The sequence below is a fragment of the Antechinus flavipes genome, chromosome 2 (assembly GCF_016432865.1).
Source record: "Antechinus flavipes isolate AdamAnt ecotype Samford, QLD, Australia chromosome 2, AdamAnt_v2, whole genome shotgun sequence".
In the NCBI taxonomy this organism is placed as follows: Eukaryota; Metazoa; Chordata; class Mammalia; order Dasyuromorphia; family Dasyuridae; genus Antechinus; species Antechinus flavipes.
The window spans coordinates 62168123-62182969 of NC_067399.1; the positions used below are offsets into that span (position 1 = coordinate 62168123).

The following is a 14847-nucleotide window of genomic DNA, read 5'->3' on the forward strand; positions in this document are numbered from 1 at the left end:
AAGGAAATTGAGATCCACAAGAAAAAGGAAACTCAATGTATGTCCAAGGTCACATATTGAATTAGTGACATCAGTGCCTTAAGTACCCAGCCAATCCCCAGGGTTTCAGGGTGTTCGGTTTTCTTTAAGATGTCCCTGTAACAGTCTTTCCCATGCACAGAGATATTTGTAACCTCCTCAGACCCCTCTCTTATCCAACAATCCCAGCCAGATTCTTCCTGACTCCCAATCCTTGCCTCTCTTCCCAGGGAATCCTGTTGAATAGCCATGGATAACAGCATTAAAAAACTAGGGGAGGAGAAAAAAGCCTGTTGCCTGCTGGGATTGCCCTACTGGACTGTTACTCAGTAGAGAAATGTGGATGAAATATTCAGTGTTTTCCTTCTAGAGATGGAGGGGGAAGGGTGGAGGGAAGGGTCAGGAAGGGTGGAAGAAGGAGGTTATATCTCCACGTCTCTGTCACCTTCAGCAGCTCTCAGATGGAGTTCTACTCTGTTTCCCTCCTCCCTCTCGGCTACCTAGCTCCATCCAGCCATAGTCAGACATTATCTCTTAGTTATCTCTTTGTTCCAACTGAATTCATAATTGTGTAAAAGGGAAGGGAGGTGGGGGATGGGATGCCGTGTAAACTCAGAGAACCAAGAAATGGGGTGGATGACAGAGCCAAGACTGAGCAGTGGAAAGTCCTTAGGGAATTCTACCCTGTGAACCCTTTCCCAGGACAGGGGACAGCCAAAATCAGAGCCCCCGAGCCCCTGGACTCAGGGATCAGAGCCAAAAGAGCTTGTGGTCAAGTTAAACCTACCCAACCTCAGTGCCTAGGGAGCTGTGAATAACAACTCACATTTCCTCTAGTTTTTTTAAAGCATTTTCCTCACCACAGTTCTGTAAGGTAGTTAGCACAGGTATTATCATCCCCAGTTTTTAGGTGAAGAAAATCAAGTTATAGCAAAATGAAACGATTTCCTCAGAAACCCACAGCAGAGGGATTTACTCAGAAATCCCCCAAAACTGGGATTTGAACTTGTTTTCCCTGATTCCATGGGAAAGCAGCCAGGTAGTGCAGTGGGTAAGTCATGGAAAATCCAAGTTCAAATCCCAATTCAAATATTTCCTTGTTGTATAACTTTGAACAAGTCATTTAATATTATTTGTCTTGGTTTCTCTGATTGTAAAATGAGGATAATAATAGTCCCTACCTCCCAGGGTTGTTAGGAGGAGTCAATGAGACAATATTTATAAAGCGTTTAGCTCAGCACATAGTAGGAGCTTAATAAATGTTTCTTCTCCTCCTACCTCTTTTCAATCCAACACCATGATCAATGAAGTCATTTTTAATTGCTATCAGTGGTAGTCCAAACCCTCTGCCTGTCCCAGAAGAAAGATCTGTCCAGGAGACTAGAACAACAGGAAGAGATCATGGGTAAAGAATCCCCAAATGATCCCAATCCTAATCAGAGAAGATGGGTCAGTCTCCGGCTACCCAAGGTTATAAGATCTGAGGAAACTGGGAACCTGGAAGAAATTATGTGAATTGTACCCATTTCTCCTACCCTCCCCCAAAAGAGAAACCCATATTACAGATGAAAACATTTGGGATGTTATTTTATGAGAAGAGAGGATAGCAGAAGACGGGATGGGGGGAGGTGTGTGCTGTGACTACACTTGACTCTGTTTTCTATGGAATCACTAATCCTGTCCTGGGCAGCTACAGCTAGTCTAACGATGCTGAAGTTCCACCCAGCAATTCTAAGGACAGCAATGGAATGGGGACAGTCGAAGAAGGGAGAATCAAGGGACTGGTGATTATGAAGCTGAAAGAGCCCTGGGAGACTTCTAATAATCCAAGTGTTTCATTTTACAGATGAGGAAACTGAGACCCAGTAAGGAAACTACCTATGAGTCAGCCAGGTAGAGTGTGGGATTTGGAGTCAGCTAAAGCCTTCCTGGGTTGTGAGTCCTTCCCTCTCAAACTTAGTTTCCTCCCCCCTGGAGCTGGATAGAAAATGTCATAGGACTGGCCATCCCTATGGAAATACCATCTCTTGGGTTGTCATCTTAGTGGAGACCAGGCTTGAAAGAGCTCAGTTCAGGTCCTGCTGTGGCTGCTTACTAAAGATCCTATCCTGGGCAAAGTAACCTCACTTTTCTCAGCCTCAGTTTCCTCATCCATAACATGGGAATAAAATAAGAGTACCTACCCCCTGGGGTTGTTGTACAGATCAAATAATGCAATGTATAGAAAACATTTTGCAAACCTTAGCGATGGTTATAAAAATTGGGTTTAGATCCTCTAAATCAGAACCAGTGTACTTTTGACTGAACCACATGTCCTGGACACACCTGGTATCATCCCCTGGGGCAGGGGAGGGGGAATAGGGGTCGCAGGTTTTTAGATCTAGGAGGTTCTCCATTCTTAGAACATAGGACATTAGAACACAAAATATCTATGATGGAAAAAAGCTCAGAGCTCATCCACCAGGGGTTCTTAATTGTGCTTATGTCCTGGATTTTTGGCAGCAGTCTGAGAAAAGCCTACAGGACCCCTTCTTACAACTGCATTATTAAATCATTAAATTAAGTCCAGAGGATTGCAAAGGAAACCATTTATACTGAAAAACAGTCATCAAAACATCACAGACTCCAGGTTAAGAATTCCTGGATCCAATGCCAATGGTCCAATTTTATAGATGTGGAAACTGAGTCACAGAGAAGAAAAGGGACTTGCTGGAAATTAAGTGTAAGCAAGTGAACTTGAATCAGGCCTTCTGACTTTGCTTGTATCATTTCTATTGTGCCTCAATGCCCCCAGTTAGGCCAGCCTGTGGCAGGTCCCCAATACCCCCAAGTAAGCTTGAGCTCCAGGCTACGCTTGGGGCTGAGCCTTACCTCGTCCCTTGATTTTCTGTGCCCCTATCCCTTACCTGCCAGTGCCACCCATCTGGAAAAAACCCAACCCCAAAACCCAGCTCCCAGTCACACGGTTGGTAATCTGTCAGTGGCTCTCCTGAGTTAGTCATTGGGACTTTTCTTAATTAGAAAGTCAATCAGTAACTAATGAACAGTTAGGGGCAAGCTCTGGTGAGTCAGGCCTCTGTCCTTCAGGCCCAGCAGGAGGTGAACTGAGTTTTCCTGGACTGAGGCACTCGGACACTGCCCCCAGTGAGCCTCCTGTCCGGTAGCTCTCCCAGAGCCTCCTTGGAGAAGGACCAGCCTGGGACTCTCTCTCGAGGGAAGGCAATAGTAGGTAAGAGTGTCTGTGACCAAAATGGGGATGAAATCTAACACTGAATGCAGGGGGAACAGAAATTGGGGAGCAAATGAGTGCCAGAGCAGGGACATAAGGTGAGGAGGGAAGAGGTTAGGAAGAGAGGGAGAGAATGGAGAAGAAACAAAGTCCAGGAGAGGGGGCTTGGAGAGAGCGCTGGGGAGGTGCTGAGGCTTGGCGAGGAATATAGAAGTCAAGGTGGGCACTGAAAGACAGAAGGAAAAAGGAGAAGTGGAGTTTAGGGAGAGGGTGTCACTAGGGAGGGGCAGAGGTGATGGAGACCAGGGAAGAGGGCGAAGATTGGGGGTTTTGCAGCTGCTTCCCAGGATTAGACATAATCTCCATTCCCAATAGCTCCGATCTCAAACTTTGGTCCACAAATTCTTGCTAAATTAAATTGAATGAAAGATGAGGCTTTGGACTTAGATTGTATCCTTTGTGGTTTTGCCGTGATTCCAGGAGGATACTGAAGGGGGAACTGAACCCACTGAACTTACCAGCACTTCTAGCATCCTGATGGTGACAGGAGAGGGGGAGTAGATTATAGGGAGGGCAATGGGAGCAGAAAACGAGGTTTGTCATTTTCTGACCATTCTTTGAAGACAAAGTAGTTTAGGGAGGCTGGGAGTCAGTGAGAGCACATCAGCAATGAAAAGTTGTTCTAGCACAAGGTTCTGAAATCCACTTTTTTGATTGCAATTCTAGAGGTTTGTTCACAGAATTTAAAGTTTTAAGAGAACTTAGAAAAAATAGTTCAACTCCCTCGTTTGACAGAGGAGGGAATATTTAAGGTTCAAGGAAGGGAAATAATTTGCTCAAGGTCACACAGATGGCTAAGTGTCTGGATTTGAATTCAGGTTTTTTTTATTTCAAACCCAGTTATCTTTGTTACCTCTATGCTGCTTCCCTTACCCTGTAGTATGTGTGAAGAAGATTTCTTTGGTTCTGTTCTCACTTTTTAAAGTGAGACAAGTTTCTATGGCACTGTGTAAATTGCATTTACAATCTGGGTCATGGACACCAGAGTCACCCACTAACTGCCTGGGCTGACCAGCTAGCACTTAGCACAGTGCCTGGAACGAGCACTCACTCGAGGAGAGAGTGAGACTGGTAACTTTGTGCCTCGTGTAATTTTTTTTTAAGGCAATTGGGGTTAAGTGACTTCCCAGGGTTCCACAGCCAGGAAGCGTTAAGTGTCTGAGGTCAAATTTGAACTCAGGTCCTCCTGATTTCAGGGCTGGTGTTCTATCCACTGCCCCTGCCTCACTTAATTTTGTTCTCTCACTTAAATCCAATTCACTTGCAAGTTACGGCAAAATCTCCCTGATGGCATGGTCTTCCTCTGAGGGGAAGAACAAACAACAAACCAATGAGCACTTAAATGAGCAGGGATTTGACTTGACTTTGGAGTATGTTTTATATTTCAACAACAACCACTAAAAACATTTAACAAGAAACTATTTTTGCAAAGCTTTCTGGGAAAGAACAAGATGGAGAATACAGTGTCTGTCCCTAAGGAGCTCTTAAGCTGATTGGGGGGCACAATAACTGTAGTGCAGGAAGAAGTGCTAAGCAAGGGGTACAATGAAGTGCCAGAGGAGGAGGTGGAAGAATGAGCTCCTAGTGAGGAGATAGGGAACAAGGGAGAACCTTGTTCTATTAAGTGTTAGCTCTGTGACCTTGAGCAAGGTCCTAAGATTACATTTCAGCCCCGTGACGGCTCTCATAAGGCATCAGATGCAATGCCTTAATTTTTCAGCTGGGGAAAATGAGGCTGAGAGAGATTGAGTGATTTTCCCAGAGTCACATAATTAGTAAGTATCTGATGTCAGGATTTAGACTGGGGGCTTCCTAACTTTAAGCCCAAGACTATCCATTTTGTCACCTGACCTTCAGTTTGTGCCTGAAGCACTTTTTCTCTAAAATGAAGATTTTCTAAAGTTTCTCTCATCTTAGAATCCTGTAATACTATAAGTCAAATAGAAGTAAATTTAAGTGAGGTAGAGGAGTATAAGACATCAATACAGCATGGTAGGATAGAAAAAAACACAATGAATTTAAAGTCAGAAAACTAAGTTTGACCTTAGCTCTGTTATATATTTGCTTTTGGCGGGTAATTTTCACTCTTTAGTTCTTAGTTTACTTCTCTGTAAAAGGAGGGGTCAGACTAGATGAATCTCTTAGGTTCATTCCAATTCTAAGTCTATGATCCTATGCAAAGTTTTTACTAGGATGAGGTAATCAGGGTTTTGTATCAAGATGCCAAAAATTAGTGGGTACTCACAGTATAATCTGGAGCTTTCTTTTCCCATGTAGCACCACTGATCTCACCACTTTCTGTCCCCTCAGTGGCTGTGAGTATTCTGATAGTATAGGAACCTCTTGATGTTGCTGGGGAGATTTCTTCCCTTGGAAATTACACCTAGATAAGTTTTTCCCTGCCATTCCCAATCCTCCCCAGCCGTGACCCTTTCCTTGCTGTAAGTACAAAAATTCCTAGTTAAAACTGTGATCCTATGAATGGCCATATGTTGGCAAAGGGTATGAGATAAGGCTGGAATGGGAGACTAGAACCAGTATGGACATCGAGCCTATTCAGGGAGGCAATAGGACATCATGAAAGTATTTGAGTGGAAGAGTGAAGTTATCAAGGCTATTCATCAGAAAGATATATACAGAAATGGGCACAGGTACCATTATGAGGCTCCCATCATAATCCACCTGAGGAGTGATGGATTGGGCAATAGTGACGTAGAGAAGAGGGCACAGGGGTGAGATATTGCTGAGATGGAAGTGTCAGAACTCGACAGCTAATTAAATAGAGTAAGTGAGGAAGAAGGAGAAGACAAGATTGGCTTTGAGTCATGGCTCTACTTTGAGCAAATCAATTTATTGTTCTGGGTCTCAGTTTCTTCTTCAGTAATTTGAAGGTGTTGAATTAGATCAGAGATTCTTAATCTGAGATCCTTGGACTGTCTTCCCTTGCAGGGGGTCCATGGACAGATTTCAGGAGGTCTGAATTTAAATATGAAAAACATATATTTTATTTTTAGTAATCTCTAACTAAAATGAAGAATTTCCTTCAACTATTTTTTTTTTGCTAAGGCAATTGGTGTTAAGTGACTTGCCCAGGGTCACACAGATAGAAAGTATTAAGTGTCTAAGATCAGATTTGAACTCAGGTTCTCCTAACCTCAGGGCCGGCACTCTATTCACTGCACCACCTAGCTGCTCCCTCCTTCAACTGTTTCAAAACTTTATCTTGAGAAAAAATTCTGCCCCCTGCCAAGGGGATCCAGGTTACCACAGAGTACCCCTATAGAGAACCTCTAAGAACCCCTCCAGGTCCAAGTCCCAGGATTCTATGATTTTCCCATTTGGAGACAATTACTGACCACTGAGCTCTGGGATCTTGAATAGCCTCGGGAGAAAACCCAGCTGGAGTATTTGGTGGATCTATTTATGGGTTATGGTTAATTCTCACATTTTTTCAATGGGAAGTCATTTGATGCTAAGGGTCTCCCTAGGGTTGCAAGCAAACATGGTCCCATTCACCACTACTTCCCTTCACCCCTTACACAGTGATGTTGTCCTGGGAACTCTCTGCACATGATGCCTGGATTGAATAGACTATTTTCTAAAGTCATTGAATCCAGTGAGGTTTGGTCAGTGGAAAATAACAAAGAGAAGGGCTCTTTTGAGAGATTTAAACCCCCTGGGCCTCAGTTTTCTCATCTGTTTTTTTTTTAAACCGAGAAATGGGATCTAAGGCATGATCTCCAATTTTTTTAATTGTGCACATCTGTCAATAGAAAGTATTTGAGCATGCTCCCCCAATATGTATTTTCTTACTTATATATTGCATCCAAGTATCCATTATATTAATGATTACATGCAATATAAATAAAAAATAGAACATTTTTAAAGGATCAAATAAAAAGGTCATATTTCTGTTTAGAATTTTTTTTATGTTTTTGCTGAGGCAATTAGGGTTAAATGACTCACCCAGGATCACACAGATAGGAAGTATTAAGTATCGGAGGCCAAATTTGAACTCAGCTCCTCCTGACTTCAGGCTAGTGCTCTATCCACTGCGCCAAGCTGCCCCTAAGAGGTCATATTTTCAAAAGAATATTTTATTTGTTGATGGTACAGAAACATTTTGCTTTCACCAAAATGTTTTTTGTGGAAATTTGCAGATATTTTAGTGAGAGCATTACAAGTAAATGTTTCATTGCTTTTGCTCATTTTGGTTTAATGTTGGGATAGGAATGATGTCAAAGTTTGGTTTTATAAGTTCAATGCATTTCAGTGCTTGGCTTTCGTGGTTTTTTGGCAATCAAAAACAATGTCTTATAAAAATACACATCTCCAAATTAAAAAAATCCTTATTGACCGATCTCACTAAATTGTTTTCTAGTACCATCCACCAACCATACAAAGTTATTTTGCAGACATTTGGCTCATAAATTTCCACCGTTCAAATCAGTTGTTCTTCCAAATTAATCAGATGGTGCTGCATTTTCATATTTTTTAACAAATGGGTTTATTTTGAAACTTTCTCCGCTTGGAAGGATTTTAACACAGGAATAAATTCTGTCTCAGGTTTTTAATGTGGGAAGATGCGAGGATTTTTATGTGACATATTGACATTGTGACTTAGAGAGGAGAAAGTAAGCAAGAGCAAAAGATCATGAACTGTGTCAAAGGGGACAAAAAAGGCAAGAAAGATGAAACTGAGAAAAAAGCCATTGCATAGTAATGAAAAGATCATTTGGTAATTTTGGAAAACAAATTCTCATTTAAGTGAAGACACAGGAATAACAGGGGGTAGAGAACCTGGGATTCTGAAAAGATAGTGATATTCTTGACAGAAATAGGGAAATTCAGAAGAGAAGTGGATTTGAGGAGGAAAAATGATACAATGGAGTTGTCCGTTCAGATCCCAACTCATTCATGTTGGCTTGTCCCACACAATTCACTCTATTCCACCAAAAATCAGTCAGAAGGACAGCACTTTACCAGACATTGTCCTGTACCACAGAATGCAACCTTTCAGGGCACTTGATACAACTAGGATGTGGTTTGGGGGCCAGCGTGCTGGTGCTCTTTGGAGAGGGGAGACTTTGCTACAGTTACTTGGATTGAGGTTAGTTTATAACCACCTAGAGGGGCCAGAGGCAGGCAGAAGGGGAGGAGAAAGGATCCAGCTGTAGGCCTGGGAACAGAGTTTCTTGTTAATAGATGAAGAGAGTGGTTAAGTTGTGTTGGTCAGTGGGATAAGACCTGAAACTGGCCATCACTGAGAGGATGGGATGTGACCCCCATCTCTCCATCTGACTGATTAGCCCTTGGAATAATGCCATAATTCCCTGGGATGATGCCCGTGGTTACTGAGCTGGGGTAAGTTCAGCCCGCATTTTAAAGAGCACTGCTCTTAGGTACCTTCCAACTCTCAGTTCCTCTGTCCTTGAGTCTAGTCTTCGGACCAGGAATTTTTAGGAATACTTATCCCTTCTGGCCATTACATTTCAGGAAGAACATTAACATGCTTGAATGGGTCCAGAGTATAGTGACTGAGATGTAGGAATTCTGAACCAAACCGTACCAAGATCCAGTTGAGGCAACTGAGACATCCTATTTGTAGAGAAGGAGGAGAGGAAGGAGATGAGTGCTGAGTTCAAGTACAGCACCGGGAGGGCTGCCATTGGAGGGAAGCAGTATATATTAAACATCTGTTATATGCAAGGCACTCATTTGACCCTACAACAACACTGGGAGGTGGGTGCTATTACTATACCCATTTCACAGTTCAGAAAACTAGACTTCAGAAAACAGTTTAAGTGATTGAGGGTCACACAGCTCATTCATGTCTGAGGTCGTCTTTGAATTCAGATCTTCCTGTCTCTAGGTCCCCTCCATTGTGCCTCTTACCTGTCCTCTTCTCAAGGAGTATACTCCCAATAGGGTTCACAGAATTAAAAAAAATTAAAAGATAGATTACAGAATAAATGTAGGAAGGCAATCCCAAAGGAGAAGCAACTGGAGGGATTGGGAAAGAAAGTGAGCTTGGAAGTTGAATCTTAGCTAAGAGGGGCCGGTGAAGGGGTACAGCATGCCAGCCAGCCAAAGGCTCTCAGGTGGTGATGGAGCTTCCTGCTTGTCTTGTCAGGAGGCTGGCGATGCTGGATGGTGGGGGGGGGGGGGTGCTGGGAAAATAGGAGATAGGAAGGGCTTGGGAAGGAAGGGCTTTCAAAGCCAGGGTACGTTACACTGATCCAGAGAGACTGGGAACCACTGGAATCCACCGAGCAAGGAGGGCAGGGGGAACATAGGTGCAGCAGAGTTTAGAAAAATTCCTCTTGGCAGCTGAGCACAGGTTGTATTGGGAAGGGGAGACAGCTTAAGCAGGAGATTAATTAGAAAATCACTTGGAGAGAATGGGATGGTAGTGGCTTCCTGAGTGGAGATGGAGATGTTGTGAGGGAGACTTGGCAAGAGATGGCACGTGTGGGGAGAGAGGAAGGGGTTAAGGATGGCCTTCTTCTCTTCTCACCCCGTAATCCAGCAGCACCCCCACCTCTATGTCCCTGGCTTCAACTCTCCATCATGCTTGGTCTGGGCCCAGTATGCTCAGCTTCCTCATCCCCACCTTTGGGGGTCTTAAAGCTTGATTCAAAATCACCTCTCTCTCTCTGTCTCTGTCTTTGTCTCTCTCTCTCTTTCTCTATGTCTCTGTCTCTGTCTCCTTCTCTCTCTCTCTGTCTCTGTCTCCTCTCTATCTCTCTCTTCTCTGTGTTTATGTGTGTATCTATCTTTCTGTCTCTGTCTCTCTCTCTCTCTCTCTCTCTCTCTCTCTCTCTCTGTCTCTGTCTCTGTCTCTGTCTCTGTCTTTGTCTCTCTCTTTCTCTCTCTCTCTGTCTCTGTCTCTGTTGCTCTCTCTGTCTCTGTCTCTGTCTCTGTCTCTCCTTGTCTCTCTCTGTCTGCTCTGTCTCTCTCTGTGTCTCTCTTTCTCTGTCTCCCTCTGATTTCTCTCTCTCTCTCTCTCTCTCTCTCTCTCTCTCTCACATACACACACACACACACACACACACACACACACTTTACTAAAACCTCCCTCAAAAGGTTACTGCCCAGCTACGCTGTGTTTGTATGTATATATGTGCAAATATGTATATGATCTATGTATGTAAATGTGCATCTTTCATGTGTATATGTATTATGTGTATGTGTTATATAATACATGTGTATACACACAGTTTTTAAGTTGTGTCCCATTTTTTGTGATCTCTATTTGGGATTTTCTGGGCAGAGATACTGGAGGGCTTTGCTCTTTCTTCCAGCTCATCTGACAGATGAGGAAACTGAGGCAAATAGGGTGAAGTTCCTTTCCCAGGGTCAACAGCTAGTAGGTGTCTGAGGCCAGATTAGAACTCAGGAAGATGGATCCTGCTGACTCCAGGCCCTGGGCTCTATCCATCGTGCTACTTAGCTGCCCCACACTCATATACATGCATACATAGTATTTATTTACATACATATAGATGAGGGGCATGTTGTTTCCCCCATCAGACTGTGTTGTTGCCTTTTGTTGTTGCCTGCTGTTGCCTCCCTAGTGCTTGGAAGAGCACCCAGTAAGCGCTTAATAAATGCACATTGACCGATGACATTGAGGTTGGAGCCTGGGTGCCTGGGAAGATGATGGTGCCCTTCAGCGATTGGACAATTCAGTCTTCAGACTCTGGAGTCTGTCTTTCCATTGTGCTTTCCTCCCTTAGCTGGATTTTGGAGGGATAAGACCTCCGGGAGCCAGAGCTGAGAGAGGGAAGGGAAGGGAATTGGGACTGAGAGTATCAGTGAGCTTGGATCTGGGAGGGAGGTAAGCTGACCCAGTCTTAGACTCAATCTCTTTCCTCCAACGCAAGGTCCGCAGGGATGGCTGCCGTCTGGCTCGGCATCTTCTGTTCTTTCCTCTGCCAGGTGAGTGCTGGGCCTGGCCTTCCCCTGAGGTCCAGCCCAGAAGCGGGATGTCCTCTCTGGGGGGTCAGGAATGGCCGTGGCCGCCCAAAGCCCGACCTCAGGGAGAGGGGAGAACTCTTCAGGTTTGCTTTTTCTTGTTCCTGTGAGTTGGGCAAACACTGAAAGCTGAGTTTGGTCAAACTGAAAATCAGGGTGAGTCTGAGGGAATCACAGAGCTTAGAGAGCTAGGTTACAAATGAGGTGCCCACTGCATTCGTTGAGAAAATTTCCATATAAAGAATTCCCTGTATTGATGAAATAAGGAAATTTCGATGGTTCCTTCCAGCCTTAACCCCTGTGATTCAGACTTGGAATTCACAAGAACATGGCAGAGCCAGCTCTCTCTCTTCTAACCCAGGGATGTCATTTTGGTTCTCTTCAAGACCAGTCCCACTGTCTCCCCATCTCAGGGAAGATGTCCCTGTGTGCAAGAACCTAGGACTGGGCTACCTCGGAGCTGGCCCTTCCTTACTGGGGATGGGATTAATATCCACGTTGCTCAGAGGTCCACTGTTCCCCTCAAAATATCCCCTAAAGAGCCTTGGAGGCTGGGGATACTGGGATATTATAAAGTCATGATGGTATAGAGTCTGTCCTTCCTAGAGCCCTTTAAGATTCACAATTTAATTAAATAAATATTTATAAAGATCCTATTTTTGTGTTAAGTCAAAAGGCAGTATAAAATTATGGATAGAAAGCCAGCCAATCTCAGTATCAAGTCTTGATACTGACAAGTCAAATAACCAGCATTTATAAAGCACCTACTGCATGCCAGAAACTGGGAATACAAAACAAAGAAAAAAGATAGACCCTGTCCTGGTGGAGCTCATACATGCAAACTGTGTACAAAGAAGCAGGATAAATAGAAAACAAGCCAAAGGCCTTAGTCATCCTAGTGACCTGAACAAGTCACTTTACCCACTTTGCCTCAGTTCCCTCACTTATAAAATGATCTGGAGAAATAGCAAATCATTCCAGTATCTTTGGCAAGAGATCCCCAAATAAGGTGAAGATGAATCAGATATTACTGAAATGACCCACAGTAAAAGCTCCATTCTAAGGGAGAGACTGCATGAGTGGAGAAAGATATTGTGGAGCTAGAACTGCCAAGAATTGTCAGCAATCCTGCATGATAGATGGTGCAAAGATTATTGTTCCCATTTTTCAGATGAAAAAAGACCCTGAGGTAAAATGGCTTGTTCCTGGTCTTCCAGTAGTAAATGTCAGAGCTAAACTCAAGATTTCTGACGTTAAATACTTTCTAGCACACCTACTGCTCCTCCAGGGCACTCTGGTGATAGAGACCCCTTTCTTACTTTGAGAAGGGAAGAAATTAGGCTTGGGGTCTGCCCAGCTTGATTGCCCTGTTCAAGGCTACACAGGACCAGCTCTTCTGACCCCAGATCCATTGCTCTTTTCCCATTATAACCCCAAGTCATCATCTTTCTTTTTAAACCGTTTGGAAACAATAACTTGGGGTTCAGGACATCTTCCCCCACAGGTTGTACCTGAAGCTGTCACCAGTGAGTTCCACGTAGAAGTTCCAGAAAATTATGCAGGAAACTTTCCTTTGTACCTGAAGAAGGTAACCATGACCTGTTGTCACAGACCTTGAACCAGAGGCAAGGTGGAGAGGGAGGGAGGGAGAGGGACAGTCTTGTTTTGTATAACAACTTAAAGTGTTTGTGGTTGGAGTGGGGGCAGGGGTTGGGGTAGGTTTGCATTTTAATAGGGGATGAGTCAAATTAAGGAAGGTAGGATTTCAAGCATCATTGAGCTGAGACATTTAGAGGAAGGGAAATTTCTCAGCAGCCCTGAAATCATAAGCCAGTAAGTTGCCCCACCTCCCCAGAACATACATACATGTGTCATGGACTGTGAACCATGACATCCTGCAATCTCCCTCCTCACTGAACCAAAGGTAGGCCCTTCCAAGTAGAGCACTGCTCACATACCCTACCCAACCCACCTGGCCAAGACCTCTCCTTCAGGTCCCAGCTGCCACATCTTCAAATCCAGGATATTTAGCAGTCCTTCCTCCCAGTCACATTTCCCCCTCCATTCTCCCTCCTCTCCTAACCTTTCTCTGTTCTTCTGGCCCTCTCCACCTCAGCTGGACTTGCCCCCTGTGCATTCAGAAGGTCCTGCTGTGGTCCGAGTGACTGGTGATGAAGTTGCAGAAGGTCTTTTTGGGGTGGAATCTGACTCTGGTTTCCTGTTTGTGACCAGGCCCCTGGATCGTGAAGAGCAGGCCCAGTATACCCTTCAGGTATCAGCCACTGACCAATTCCTATGGCCCTCAGACAACTAGAAAGACCTGGTTTTGTTTTTTTAAGGAAATTCAATTCAATTAATTGATTAATTAATCAATTAAATTAATTTAATTTAAAGTTGACCTTAAATCCATGTTGTGAATAGTCAGCTCTATCAGGCAAGAGTATCAGGCTTACACTTAGATCTGGTTTTGAATCTCAACTCTGACACAAGCTAATGATGTGACCACAAACAAGTCTCTTGTTAACCTTTCTGAGCCTTGGTCCTTACATTTCAAATTGTTTGCCTTCTCAATGAGAGGGGGTTAGCAGGGAGGAAGGGAGAGCATCTGAACTCAAAAGTTTTTAAAACAAATGTTAAAAATTGTTTTTACATATGACTGGAGAAAAATAAAATACTAAATAAATTTTAAAAGTTAAACCAAAAAAATAAAAAAGGATGTTTATTGTTGACATGGATATGAGGTGTTATTGCTGGGAGAGAGACAGCTCTTTGTCTGCTGGGGAGGCAGATATCCCCCCAAATCTCTCTGCCAGGTGTATGTTGGATACCTATTTGATAAACAAAATACGGCATCTACTTCAGAGAACTAATTCATTTCCCTTGGTTTCCATGATGACCTCCCAGGTAATAATCACTGCTGAAGATGGAAGCCTCCTTTGGGGCCCACAGCCCTTGATAGTGCATGTAAAGGATGTGAATGACAATGTGCCTCAGTTTACCAAAGATGAATACATAAGGACCCTGAGCCAGGGTACCTATGCTGGTAAGTGACAACAGGGTTTGGGGATCAAAGAATGGGAATAATGGGCAATATTCATATTCCAGTGACAGCTCATCCATTGTTGAACAGCTCTAGCAGTTATCAGTTCTTCCCCTCCGGGAGTCTGTTACTTTGTCTAAAGATGAAGGGAGAAATGTCCAGGGATTGGAGTAAATGCAGAGAAAGACTTTGAAATATTGATGATTATCAGAACTAGATCAATAAGTTGGGAAACATGAGTGTGTTAGGGGTAAGTAAATAAAGTAGGAATGGTCCTCATGGAAAACCAGGACCCTTATGATGACAGCTAGTATTGATCCTTAGAACAATCCTATGAGGTAATTTTACAGATGATGAAACAGGCTGAGACAAGTTAAATGGCTTAACTCAGGCCACATAAACTAGGAAGTACCTGAGGGTGGATGTGAACTCAGTTCTTCATGACTGCAAGTCTGTGCCATTCCTCTAGATTATAGTACAATGGAAAGTAGATTAGATCTACAGTCAGGATTCCTGAGTTTCA

The 14847-nt window shown here is 43.6% G+C and overlaps 1 protein-coding gene across 2 annotated transcripts in view; it reads left to right on the plus strand.

Moving 5' to 3' along the window:
• The first annotated feature begins 3128 nt into the window (after nt 1-3128).
• The window catches only part of CDH16 (cadherin 16), a 42470-nt gene continuing 30751 nt past the window's right edge, over nt 3129-14847 (plus strand). Inside the window, exons 1-5 of one of the 2 annotated variants that reach the window (XM_051975069.1) lie at nt 3129-3247; nt 11194-11248; nt 12789-12872; nt 13401-13556; nt 14189-14327. In XM_051975069.1, coding sequence (XP_051831029.1) covers nt 11204-11248; nt 12789-12872; nt 13401-13556; nt 14189-14327 — 424 coding nt within the window. In that variant the 5' untranslated portion in view covers nt 3129-3247; nt 11194-11203. The remainder of the gene's footprint in view (nt 3248-11193; nt 11249-12788; nt 12873-13400; nt 13557-14188; nt 14328-14847) is intronic. The other variant, XM_051975068.1, reaches the window with a different exon arrangement.